Source organism: Charadrius vociferus, unplaced genomic scaffold, assembly GCF_000708025.1.
Source record: "Charadrius vociferus isolate BGI_N301 unplaced genomic scaffold, ASM70802v2 scaffold92, whole genome shotgun sequence".
NCBI classification, from domain to species: Eukaryota; Metazoa; Chordata; class Aves; order Charadriiformes; family Charadriidae; genus Charadrius; species Charadrius vociferus.
The window spans coordinates 5,166,997-5,179,847 of record NW_009647874.1 but is presented as its reverse complement, the minus strand read 5'-3'; the positions used below and the strand labels follow the sequence as shown (position 1 = coordinate 5,179,847).

At 37.4% G+C, this 12,851-nt stretch overlaps 1 protein-coding gene across 1 annotated transcript in view; it reads left to right on the top strand.

The window, feature by feature from the left end:
- Positions 1 to 12,851, top strand: part of TMEM131 (transmembrane protein 131) — an 86,397-nt gene that overhangs the window by 13,801 nt on the left and 59,745 nt on the right. Inside the window, exon 3 of the mRNA XM_009883131.1 lies at positions 7,300 to 7,368. Within this exon, the coding sequence (XP_009881433.1) occupies positions 7,300 to 7,368 (69 nt within the window). The remainder of the gene's footprint in view (positions 1 to 7,299; positions 7,369 to 12,851) is intronic.

Below are 12,851 nucleotides of genomic sequence, written 5' to 3'. Positions count from 1 at the left end.
CCGTATCCTGGGCTGCATCAAAAGAAGTGTGGCCAGCAGGTCAAGGGCGGTGATTCTGTCCCTCTACTCCACTCTCGTGAGACCCCACCTGGAGTACTGCCTCCAGCTCTGGAGTCCCCAACAGAAGAAGGACATGGACCTGCTGGAGGGTGTCCAGAGGAGAGCCACGAGGATGATCCGAGGGCTGGAGCACCTCTCTTATGAGGAGAGGCTGAGAGAGTTGGGGCTGTTCAGCCTGGAGAAGAGAAGGCTCCGGGGAGATCTTATTGCGGCCTCCCAGTACCTAAGGGGGGCCTACAGGAGAGCTGGGGAAGGACTTTTTACTAGGGCATGTAGTGACAGGATGAGGGGAAACAGCTTTAAACTGGAAGAGGGCAGGTTTAGATTAAACATTAGGAAGAATTTTTTTACTTTGAGGGTGGTAAGGCACTGGCACATGTTGCCCAGAGAGGTTGTTGAGGCCCCATCCCTGGAGGTGTTCAAGGCCAGGCTGGATGTGGCCTTGGGCAACCTGGTCTAGTGGGAGGTGTCTCTGCCCATGGCAGGGAGGTTAGAACTCGATGATCTTCAAGGTCCTTTCCAACCTAAACCATTCTATGATTCTCTTTGCAATAAGTTTTGAAAAATATCTGAAAAAAGCAACGTTTTTCATTTTACACTTAAAAGCCTTGATCCTATTCGTATCGCTTGCCGCCAGTCTCTGGTGCCTTCTGATTAGATACAGACCTAAATCTGCCGATGTGAATCCCCTGAATCGTATGACAATATGGTAGACTTTGGGTTATCTAGTATGAGGTTTCTGACTATACTTGGAATTCAGGATTTCAAGGGCAAAGAGTGAACACAGTTGCTGAAGAATCTTAGGAGGATGCAGCAGGTCTTTCACTCTGGGTGAAATTAAAACATAAATTCACCGTTATCTTTATTGTGATAATGTAAAAGAGAAGACTTAATATTATGTATTGAAATAAGGCAGTTACTTCATATTTTGAGCTGAAGCTTGAGGCAATTCGTGTACTATGGTAATGTGAATTTTGTCAAACTTGTGTTATATGAACTTCTCATTTGCTTTTTAATTAAAAACATTTAGCTTAGTTATTCTGCATAAAACTTGAAACTTTGTTATGCTGTACCTTCCCCATATCTCTTCTTTCCCCTTCCCCAGCAACGGAGGCTCCATTCTGCCCTTCAGGCCTTCTGCCTATTTATTTCTTGTCTCTGAGGTCCCTCAAATTAAACTTTGCACCTGGTGCTTTTACTAAACTGTTTGTTTTCTACTTGCCTCTTAAGATTGGATTAAGTAAGCAGAATACACGTTTCACTAAACTGCTCCCATAAATAATCACTTCCCAAGATGTATTCAGTACTGTTTTCTCTGTTAGCTGCTTACACATACTATATATACACCTCTGTGTGTGTAACTGTACTGTGACAGGAGAATGAATTACCACAAGTAAAGTTACCTTGCATTTAGGGTTACTTGAATTTCATTTTCCTGGTTTCTGTAATCATACAAATTGTAACATTTTGGTCAAGAAAAAGTAAAAATAGTTTTTTAAACATAAAATTAAAATGCACTTCAAATAATTTGTTTACTAGGGGTTTTCACCATTTTGCTGTCTTAAACTGCTTATGTGAAGCCCTGCGTTCACTACCCTGTAGTGCACTCAGACTTTGCACATCAGTAAAAGAACCTTGTAAATTCCATTATCGAACTACTCTTATATGTTGAAAAACAAATAAGATGATCCTTAATGCTTCTGGAAGAACACAATCTAAGCAAATACCTTACAGAGCAGTAGAAGTAATACTAACTTCCAAAACTTCCGCTTCTGTAAGCCAGGTAGCTTAAGCTAAGTGATCATCGTGTTCTTCCCTGTCAAGGTTTGTAATACTAAATCAACTGCATTTCTGGTCATTCACAACTCACAAACAACATGAGTGCTTTAAGATGCTAGTGCCCCAGTTGTTGTTTACCTGTCCTTCCTGCCAAGGATTCTCTCTCCTGTGACAGAGAAAGTGAGTATGTGTGACTGTGGCTCAGCTGCTGCAGTTCATGGTCCAGTGACTTATTTTACCCTGCCAGCAATGATGGGTTTGTACATGGATTGCGAACTGGAGCTGTTGTGCTGTAGGTATTTGTTGCATTCTTCCATGAATTGTTAGGGGATTGCAAAATGGTAGGGGACACAGCTGTGGACAGGAACTTAAACAGCTGCAGCTATGCGCTACAGTATGTCAGTCAGATTGCAAGTGTGAAAACATGAATGTAGGAATGACAATTGAACTTCTGAGAACCACAGTTAGTGTATTTTGTGTCTTGGGTAGAGTCAGACTTTATTGAGATGGTTTAAATGGAATAGTATCTTGTTTAAATCATTGAGTCTCAATGGCAGAAAGAAGGTGCCTTTATTGGGACCTAGGGATTGTGTGCCATTTTTTTGTCTTCAGGAAACAACTGAATTTGGTCCTGAGAATGAGACTGAGGCCATAGTTTAGATATGCTTCCAGGACTTTTTTTGTTTTACTTTCTTACCTAAGACGACTGCTTTCTGTGTTTTAAATTTCAGTGTTCTAGAGTGTGCTCTGATAAAACACTGGTTTACAGATTTGAAAAATCTCCAGGTTTGCCAGGAGAAATAGTCTGTTCCATTTCAGGGTGCTGGCCTATTTGGGGTTCAGATCAGCATCGTAAGTGCCGTATTGGAAAGTAAATACCCACTTTGCCTCTGTCTGTTTCTCTCTTTTTCTGTGTCATTATTGGTTTTACATAGATCTTTCTTTCAAGTATTTTTCTAGGTGTTTTTTTTTTTTTCAATGGCATTGCTAAAAACTCCAGGTTTCTGGTCCACATGCTTAACTTCTCTAGATGACTTGTCTTTCATTGTCCTTATTAGAGATTCTAGTATCTCCTTCTTGGTATAGCTTGTAGGTATTTATTCCTTATCTAGACAATTTATTCAGTTCTTTGATCTGCTTTTTAACACTAATTGGAAGGAGGGAAATGAACTAGCCATTTAACTTGTTTTGTTCTTGCCCATGGTCAACTTACAGTGCATCTATTCAAGCTTCTCCCTGTTCTTTCCCCACCCTTTCCCCAGACAACCCCCTCAGGAAGTGTTAGCTTTGAAGTTTAACATCTGATATCATGAGTGTGTTTTCCTGGTACAGGGTTAATGTTGGCATAGCTGAGCCAACCACTAGCTGGGTGTAGTTTATGAAAAACTTTTGTTGCTAGTCTTTTTGTTCATCTGCACTTAAAGCAGTGGCTATTGCCAGGTACTGAAGTGGTCAAATGTTTTGTGGGAGTTTAATACCCATATTTCTAAAATAATTTTAACTATAAAAAATTAAATACATTTTCTGATATATGCAGCTCAGCCTTAGTTTTAAATAATAAGTCATGGATGCACTCAGGGAAATATGATTGGTTACTTACTTTTTTAGCCAAAACTGTTCTGTCTTTGAGGTGGCTCTTTCAAGGATGTTCTTGCACAAAAAGTACCCACTTGGAGGTATTTGCCTGTTTGTCATTTTAAAAACTCAAGTGGTTATTTTTGGACATACTTTCATTTTATTTTGTGGCAATAGAAATAACAAAGTAGTGGCTTTTAAAGAATTTGTGTGCTAAATAAAATCATGAGATCTCTTACTGTTTGATGGTTTAATGTTGTCATCTTTATTTCTTGACGATTTATGGCACAGGAGAGGAAGTAAAACCCTTTAAACAAGTGGTAAAGTAATGTGGGAAAAATGCATATAGAGTAATGCTTAGATTTGAATTTTCCACAGTAGCAATTAAAGATGGTACAGATAAGATTCTGCAGAGCGCAGACCTCCTCCAGAAATCCCAGAACAGCTAGAAAGGTAAAGCGAGGATACAGAGAGACAGTTACTCACCAGCTTTGCAGAAATCTTGAAATACTATATTTGACAAGCATTTTCTTCATCTCCAAATACAGAGACATGCACAGATTATTTGAAAATTGTGAGTGCCTAGTACTGTGATAAACATTATGGAAGTGCTGCAGCATGTCCTTAGACAGAAGAAAATTGTGTTTTAGCGCAGACAGACATCCATATCATCTACAGTCTTTCCACACATTGATATTTTGACCATCTTTATAACTGCATCTGTGACTAACCTTATTGAGACGTGAACTTGCATTTCAGTGAACAGCATCTGGTAGTAGGTTGCTTCTGGGTAGTAGCAGTACAGTAGTTAGTAGTTGAGGCAAATGCCCTCTCACTTGGATGACTGTGGATGGTATGGTGAGGATAATGATTGTGTTAGGCACTGATTGTGTCAGTTCACTTTCAAGTCTCATTTTTAAAATCAAAATTCTTGCAGAAGGGAAAAAGTGTTGGAACCATCTTAAATCATTGCCAGAAACTGGTTATTCCTGAAACTTCATAGGTTCAGATGACTCCTGGCCAGTTCTTGGTGTGCTGAGGGTTGTTGGCAGATGTCAGTAGTCCTCTCTCATTCGGATGCATCTTTTCCTTTTCATGTTGTTCTTCTTGACTTTGAAAGTTAGAAAACTTGGAAGGGTAGAGAAAGAAAAATGTTTAAATTCTGAGATAAGACTGGGAGCCATAGCTCTACATGCATACAATAGTAATTAACTTCAATGACATTTATGCTGTAAAGTTGCCCTACCCATGGGTGTATCCAGCCTTCAGTGAGCAAGTGCCCAGCAGAGAAGACATTATCATCTTTTTGTATTAAGTCTGCTGCAAGTTGACTCTTGTTGGGCTTTTCAGTAGGCAAAGTTTGGGAATTCCAATATTGCTTGTTCCCATTTGAATCTTATTACAGTTGTTACTTTTATAATAATAGTTGGCATTCATTATGATGTAGCTACTGTTGCCAAACTTCAGCCATTTAAAATTCTGTGTTGTCTAAATAGCTATCCAGGATAATATGGCTATGCAGTTTGAGAAAATGTTGCTTAAACTTTTCATAGATATGGAGAATTTTGTATGTCCTGATTGTTCAAGTTAGGTCAAGTTACTCTTGACTGTATTTTCAATGCATTTGAAGGAAAGATCTTCATTGTCACTTCTGTAAATACTATAAATATTTCTGATAAATTTTCCACAAAAGGAATTGATATGTCCTTTTACCAATAATTACCAATAAAAAAGAGGTGCTGGCTGACTGTTCAGAGTTTTGAAACTGGAAGAAATTGACAGAATTATTTTAAAAATCATTATCAAAGAAGAGTAGTTTTTGTTTAGTGTTATCTTGACAATGGAGGTATACAAGCTTTTTGTACTTTTCAGTTCAAAAATGCCCTCTAAATGTTTTTTTTAAATTGTACCATAAATTTTGAAAAGTGAGATGATCACTTTGAAGACTTATTAACTTGTTTTATCCTTTCAAAATATCACTGCTCATATAATTTTTCAACTTTATTCTCTAATGTCCAGTGTTTCTGTAAACTTCCTTTTGTTGAGCACTTGTTTCACAAGGTTTGATGTTTAGCCTGAGAGGGTATGCCCAAGCTCTCTCTTATTTGACAACTGTAATGAGTCACAGCAGCACGCTAGTGAGAATTGTGATTTCTGTAGATCTGAATACAGTTCTTCCTGTAGTGTTTCTTACACCTTCAATTCTTTTGTTGATCTTCAGATCTGTTGTGATCTATATATACACATGTGTATACACATGCGTGTGCATGTGCGCACACACATGCATATATAAGTATACACTAAAACTGACTGGGTACTATGTCTACTCTTGCACCGATACTGTTTTAATTTTATTATGTGCCTATTTTTAAAAAGTAAGCTCCAAGTAGTATTGAAGTTGCTTCAACGTCCAAGCTTAGAGAGCTGTAAGTCAATCAGCCTTAACAGATTTCCCTATTACACATGTATTATATATTATACATAAGTATATATTATATCATATAACTGTGCTATTAGAGAACACAGTTAAGATTTCATACCCTATTCTTAAATTTCCACTCCTGTAATTAGCTTCCTTGTTGAAGTGGTTCTGGAGTGTGGAAAGATGTATGAATTTGATCAACAATTAGTCTTCCTAGAAGTATGCTGGATGGAATTAGATTGATTGAGTTCAAGCCCTCAGCTTTCATAAGGTGAGCCACATGTGCCAGTCTGAGGGTATCTTCCATCTCCTGGTTTGCTCCCTCTGTTGAAGAAGAGCTAGGTGGTTCTGCTGCCCTGGCTGGGTTTGTGGAGCAGCCTTGCCTACCCAGGATATGTGGCTGCAGCTCTGTCTTTGGGCATCTGGGATTGATATAAAGTCAGAAAACAAGTATCTAAAGCAAGAGTGCTATTTTAATATCAGTAACAACAGCATTTAAAGAAAAAAGAAAGCCATTGGTCTTGAGTTGTTCAGGAGCCATTGGTCTTGAGCCATTTGTTAGCCTTTCCTGTTTCTTTCTTTTATGTTATTATCTCCCTGTTTTATGTTTTATTGTATGAATATGATTTTTACTTGGCCCAAAATACAGTCTTACTGAATTACAGAGATACTTAAGTGTGGTCACAATCACATCATTCTGAAAAAGAAAATTTTTCAGTAAATTAATATGTTCTGTATTTTTTTCTTGTAACTTATGCTGTGGGTTATTGATTGTGCTCTATGTAATTTTACTGGTAAAATAAACAGTAGTGAAGAACGTTTCCAGATACTTTGTTGTCTTCATTGCTGGATTGTTTGAGTGGTATTTAAGTTTTAGTCTTCATCTTACTAGCATTCTAAAGAGTTCCTAGTGGGAGGTTAGTATAGGCAAAGCTAAGGAATGTTTCTGGAGCAGAGTTGCTGTTTTCTGGAGATTGACTTTTTAACAGTATAGACATGGGCTGTTTTCTCCTATATGGCCTCAGTACCGTCAAATGGGTTCAAGATTGTTTATGTACTAGTATAGATGTAGCTAGAGAAACTTATGATGTGTATATAAATTGCTGTTGTACATTGAGGAAGATGTTAGGATATTGCCATGGAAGATGATATAAACCTATTTAGCTTACTGTTGCACTTAGCCATCACTATATAGTGGAAGACTAACACTTCAATTATGTCCATTTTCAAGTTATGTACTCTTGCAAAATCTTTCTTGGAGACACCATATAATCATTCAAGTGGCTGGTAAAATTATGGTATTCTGACCGGACAAGTTTGTCAGGCTGTTTCTTCTTTTGGATTACTTGGTCTATTATTAGTATTAATGAACATTTTGCTAAGAAAGGGCAATTTGACATGGGAAGGGAGCAACAAGGTATCATTTAACAGTGTCTTTTACAGCATTTTAATTTTTCTTGCAGCGTATCCCTATATCGGGGAAATTGCCGACCTCTCCGGTTTGAGCCACCAATGCTGGATTTCCATGAACAGTAAGTTGAAAAGTCTTTTGATCTGTTTAGTTAGACAAATAGAAAAGAAAACATCTCAAGAGCATTTAAAACTGATGGAGAAGGTTGTATATGTAAATTGCATTGATAGATTGTAAGTGTAGTTGACCTACTTGTTGCAGAGAGCTGGTGTACTCGGTCTTAGACATCATGTAGCAACCTATCAGCTGCCATGGTTTTGGTAGTGTAGGTATGTGTACTTACTTTTTAGATGCTTACACAGCTGCTCTGCAGAGTGGAAACAATTTTAAGTCTAGAACTTAATGTACTGAGGTGAGGTTACCTTTCTGCTTGTACATAACCCATGTCAGAGAGCATCTACTCTAGCATGTCCATTTTACTATTGCTTTGGTGGCAAAAAAACTTTTGTAAGTGGACCTGCAGTTATTAAAACAGTAACGTAGAGTTGTGAAAATACAGCCTCAAGGAGAACAAACAGCCTCCAGGAACCTAGCTCCATGCTCTACCTTGCAGCTGGTTCCTGTTTCAATTTACAGTAGTGGTGTGAATGTAATGGTTTACAGCAAACTTATCTGTGATTCCTCTAAAAGATAGAAGAAAGGGAGGATGAAGGAAGTTTAGCAACTTCAACAATGTACCTGTTTGTAATCAGTTAATCTGAGAACTATTTCAGTCTCAACTTTTACCAGTAACTGGTGACTGTGTGTAGGTAGCTGCAATCATTCTTCTTGTTAACAGTCAAAATCAGTTCTGGAGTTGGTGTACATGGATGCAGCCTCTGTGCATGATTGATACTTTGACGCAACGTAAACTGCACTGAGGACATTTCAAACGTTTTATTAACACTTCAACCTGGAAGAAAGAAAACAGCTCAGGTGTGCCTGAGCACGTTATTGCTTCCCCCATCCCCAGCCAGCACTGCTGCTAGATGAAAGGCTGCTTTATTTACAGATAAGCCATGAATTATTAATAAAAATATAGTATCCCTTGGCTGTAGGAAAGACCATTGTATGGTACTACAGAGATGTGCAAGGAAGCTCCTGTGTATTGATGTGGTGTATACTTCTGTGTTTCTGAAAGAAGAGAGGCTGTAACTGTATATTGTTTGCACAGAGTAGTTTTCCAGAAATAACCTTTATAAAAAAAAAAAAAAAAAAAAAAAACCAAAAACAAAAAAAACCAAACCCATGTAATACCACTAAAAAGCAAAGCTGTATGAAAATGCCTCATTTTACAGAATTTATTTGTGCTCAGTCTAATGAAATTGTAACTTTTCCTTCTGAGTAAAGACAAAAGAAATCACTCTGTCCCCTCTTCCTTATTTCTTCAAAATTTCAGAATCTCTAGCTTTTGCGTGCTTGTTTTGGGGGTTTTTTTGTAATGTCAGTAACTGGTCCTACGTAAGAGCATATTGAGCTTCTAAATTGAATAGTAAAATATCTAGTGGTAAGCCCTGCTCTACTGCATCTCTGCTATAACAAAATTGGGTTAGAGTTAACAAATTATACTGCTGAGTGCAGTACAAACTCGAAACTTGTAGAGCAGTTTGCTCTTTGTTAGAATTACTGTAAACTTACCTATTGATTCTGTTTTAAGTGATTTTCTCTTAAAATTCTAAAAGTTTTCAGTTTGTAGTAATTACAGGATTTGACATTTGAAATGTATTTTATAAAACTTTTTTTGATATGAATAAAGTGTTTTGTCGACGTGCTTTGAAATATCCTGCTTTTAAAGGTCATCTGTTGCTTGCATGCTTATCTGAAGAAAGCTACACGTGCTTCTTTGCTTTAGGATTTCCAAAGATGCTTTTTTACAAATTATATTTCCTTGCTAAAAATAGATCCCAGACAGTATCATAAATACTTTAAGCTGTTCTTCATTATATTTTGTCTTTTTATATAAGCTGTTCTTGTCAGAGCTGAAAGCACGGAAGAAATAGTGTAGGTCCAGTATACCGTTAAAGTAGTGCAAATGTCTTAGGAAGGGCTCTGTACAGTAAATGCAGAACTGCACTGGGGGATTGCTGCCTTCTGTCACTTAAAATAGGGAACCTGTGTGTTTGTTAGATCTTGGTTCATTATGTGCTCTTTTTTTTTCCTAACAATATATGATAATTAATGTATCTGTTGTAGTTTAGGTCATAATCTCAGGCAGAAATCATCTTCTGATTTATTAAAACTTAAGAAAGATGTTAAAAACAGTTTTAGAAAAGGTTTAGATATGGAGCCCCAAAGTTCAGTTTAAAACATCTACTTAGGCATTTAAATAAAAGTGAACCAACTCTGAGAAATGCTGAGTAACTCAACCTTATGGTGGGAACAAACTGCAGGTGCCGAGCACCTTGGAAGTCAAATTATGCAGATTTAAGCTTTTGGCTTTTTTGCCTTTTAAAATAGACAGGGTTTCACATTCAAATTCTGGGGTTTCTTTCTTTGTTAACGAAGGACTTCAGGAAAGGCATAAAATGCATTTTTAGTTTCTGAATAAGTTTTGTACATAAATGGTGTTTTGTTAATGGGTAGCATGTAGCATTTAGTAGATCAAGCTTGTTCAAAGCTCATGTTTATGCTGAGCTATCATCATGTATCATACCTAGGCTAAAGAAAGTTGCGATATTTAATTTCAGTTGTAAGCTAACCCATTCTTCCTGTGACATTTTTGGCCTGGTGTGTGGGTTTAATCAGATGTTTCAAGAACATGCCAACTTAAGCAGGAGTAATATTTGTTGAAAGTTTTTTTTTATGTAGGGATCTCAGAAAATCAAAATCAGTATTAAGTTGATAAATAGGTGCTGTAGACACACTTCCTGTGTTCCATCTGGAGATGAGATTACACGGGCTTTATACTTCTGTTTTATAACAGTTGGGGGTTTTTAATGCTGTTTTAATATAAAATAAACACTACCATTTTCTACCACTTTGAAGGCAGTCCAGGTAATCTCACATTTATCAAAGGAAATGTATACTGCATGTTAGGATATACAAATCTTTAGCTCCCTTGAAGAGATCCCAAATGTTCTCTGTATACATTAAGCCTCTGGGAATGGGGTGGAACTGATGAAGGTTCTCCTGTATCACTGCTCCAGGGGGCTGCTTGGACTAAGTGGGATACTCATTTGGTTATTTAATGTGAAAGCCTCCTGCTCCTCATTCTGAAGCAACACTAGTCTTCCTTTGGAACAAATTCTGGAGTATGTTGGATATTGGAGATTTGGGGCTTTAAAGAAAACAAACAAGCCAAAAACCCTCCACCCAAAGCCAACTCCACAACTAGCTGCCTTTATTTTCATCTGCGTTCTGTTCCTTCGTAATCTCCCTTTTAATCTGTTACTCTCCCCTGTTGTTAAATGGGAGTGGAATAATTGAGGTGTTCTAACACACAAACAGTAACCATTACATCGTCTTCCATAGCTTTGGGAGTTGGTTGCTCAGAGGCTATTTTGGCAGAAGAGTCGTTACCTACATGGCTTTCTGTGATTGAGACAAGTCTTTGTATTAGAGCTCTTGCAGGTGGCCCATCAGGGTAAAGACTGAAGAATACAGTTGCAGGGCAGTTAGTGTTCAGTTCTTGCACCTGCTTTGTGGGAGAACTTGAATCTTCGTAGATCTTGATATATTGCATTCATCTGTGTTAATTCAACTCTGACTATGTCAAAAGTAAAGTTTGTAAGTTCTTCACAATTAAATTTTTGGTAGAAATAACTTGGTAATGGAGCACTTGGGTATTGAGTATTTTAGGATACTAATACAACGTAAGCTAAAACTGCTTACCATCAAAATTTTAAAATGTGGAATTATTTAAAAGATGTAGTTGACATCTTACCCCTGCTTCATAGAAATGATTGGTAACGTATGAAATGATACTTCTATCAAAATAATATTTTAATCCTTGATGAACATATGCTTCTGTGGTGAATGAATGTTCTTGCTTTACTTAATTTGAGCAAGGTCCCATTCTCTAGGCAAAGTTTTCTTGTTGGTAGGACAGTATTCTGAAAAATCTGTCTTTTGAGTTTCTGTTGATAAACAATCTCGCTTTGCATTTCCTTTGAAATGTTTTCCTCAGGGGATTTTTGTAACGTTTTCATGTTTCTTCTTTGTGAGATCTAGTATTTGGCAGGATATTCTATGAAAGCTTGAGCTGGCCTTGAAAGCAATTGCTTGGTAATGATCAAATATTTGAGGCCTTCTTGCAGGTCTTGACACCTTGTATTACTTGAAGTAACATAAGGTCACGGCAAGTTTAGCAAATTAGTCTATTTTCTTCAAGAACTCTAATCTCCTAACAGAAAATAGTGGAGAATTTTAGCAACTAGAGAGTTTATCCATATTGTTACTTTTCTTATGTTAAACAAGTTTATTTACAAATCGTGAAAGGACCTATAAAATACCTATAATGTACAGCCAAATGTTTACGGAGTACATTTGGTACGCTTCTATGTGTGAGAATTTGAGATTGTTGGAATTTCTTAAAAATGTTGCAAAATGAAATTTTCATGTCCCTTGGAGTTTGTTAAATATAAGAAACTGTTGTCAGTAAACTGACATTTAGTCCAGATCTACCTTTGGTTTTGTTCACGTGTCATGCTAGACTGCAAAATGCTGCCAAAGCAAATAATAGTTTATTGCACTCTTAGATTCATTGAAATCACGGTTGGTGACATGATTGGCTAAGACTCTGCTACTGGTGTTTTGTATATGGGGTTTTGCTAACTGTTTGGAAAAGGTATGATTTGTTGTATGGCATCTAAGTTAGATTCCTAACCTAAAACGGGGCGTTTGCTCTGTTTAGCATGGTACACGGGGACTAACTTTTTGTCAAGTGTAATATACAAGAACTTTCTTGATTTGTTAAAAGCCAGTGAAACAGGGAAGCTGAGAAACAATTGGTCTGTATGTTAGTACATATGCAAGAATAAAACTGTTGTTTTCTTTTGCTTTTCCCAGTTACGAGACACATTTGCATTTTCAAACTTATGTGCCTCAGTTACTCTAACTTCAGTTAAAGGAGCAACTTGCCTGTGTCACTCAAGCAGTGGTGCACACAGTTTCATGTGAAATAGGAAGAAATGCTCTAGTCACTAATTCTCTAGTCTTGTACATCACGCAGGCTTCCTACATGTAAGGAACTATCATTTTCTTCAGAATGGGGTACAAAAGGTATTCCTTTTCAGTCTGTAGAGGTAATCTTGTATGACCAGCTCGTTTCATTTCATTAGAAGTAGCTGGATACGTTGGAACACCCAAGTTCTTATTGTTGGAGCTCACTCTCTCTCATCTGACTGGAGAACCAACTGCATTGGTTCTGGAAGTTCCCAAGCTGCATATACTGGGAGACTAGGAGAGTTTTCTGAACATCTGACTTTGTGTACTTTCCACATTATTACACTTTTGCCTTCTAGTGAATCTGCTATTCCCTCCTGTCTGGCACAGGATACTGATTTAACCCACGTGAATCATAGAATGGTATAGATTGGAAAGGACCTTGAAAATCATCGAGTTCCA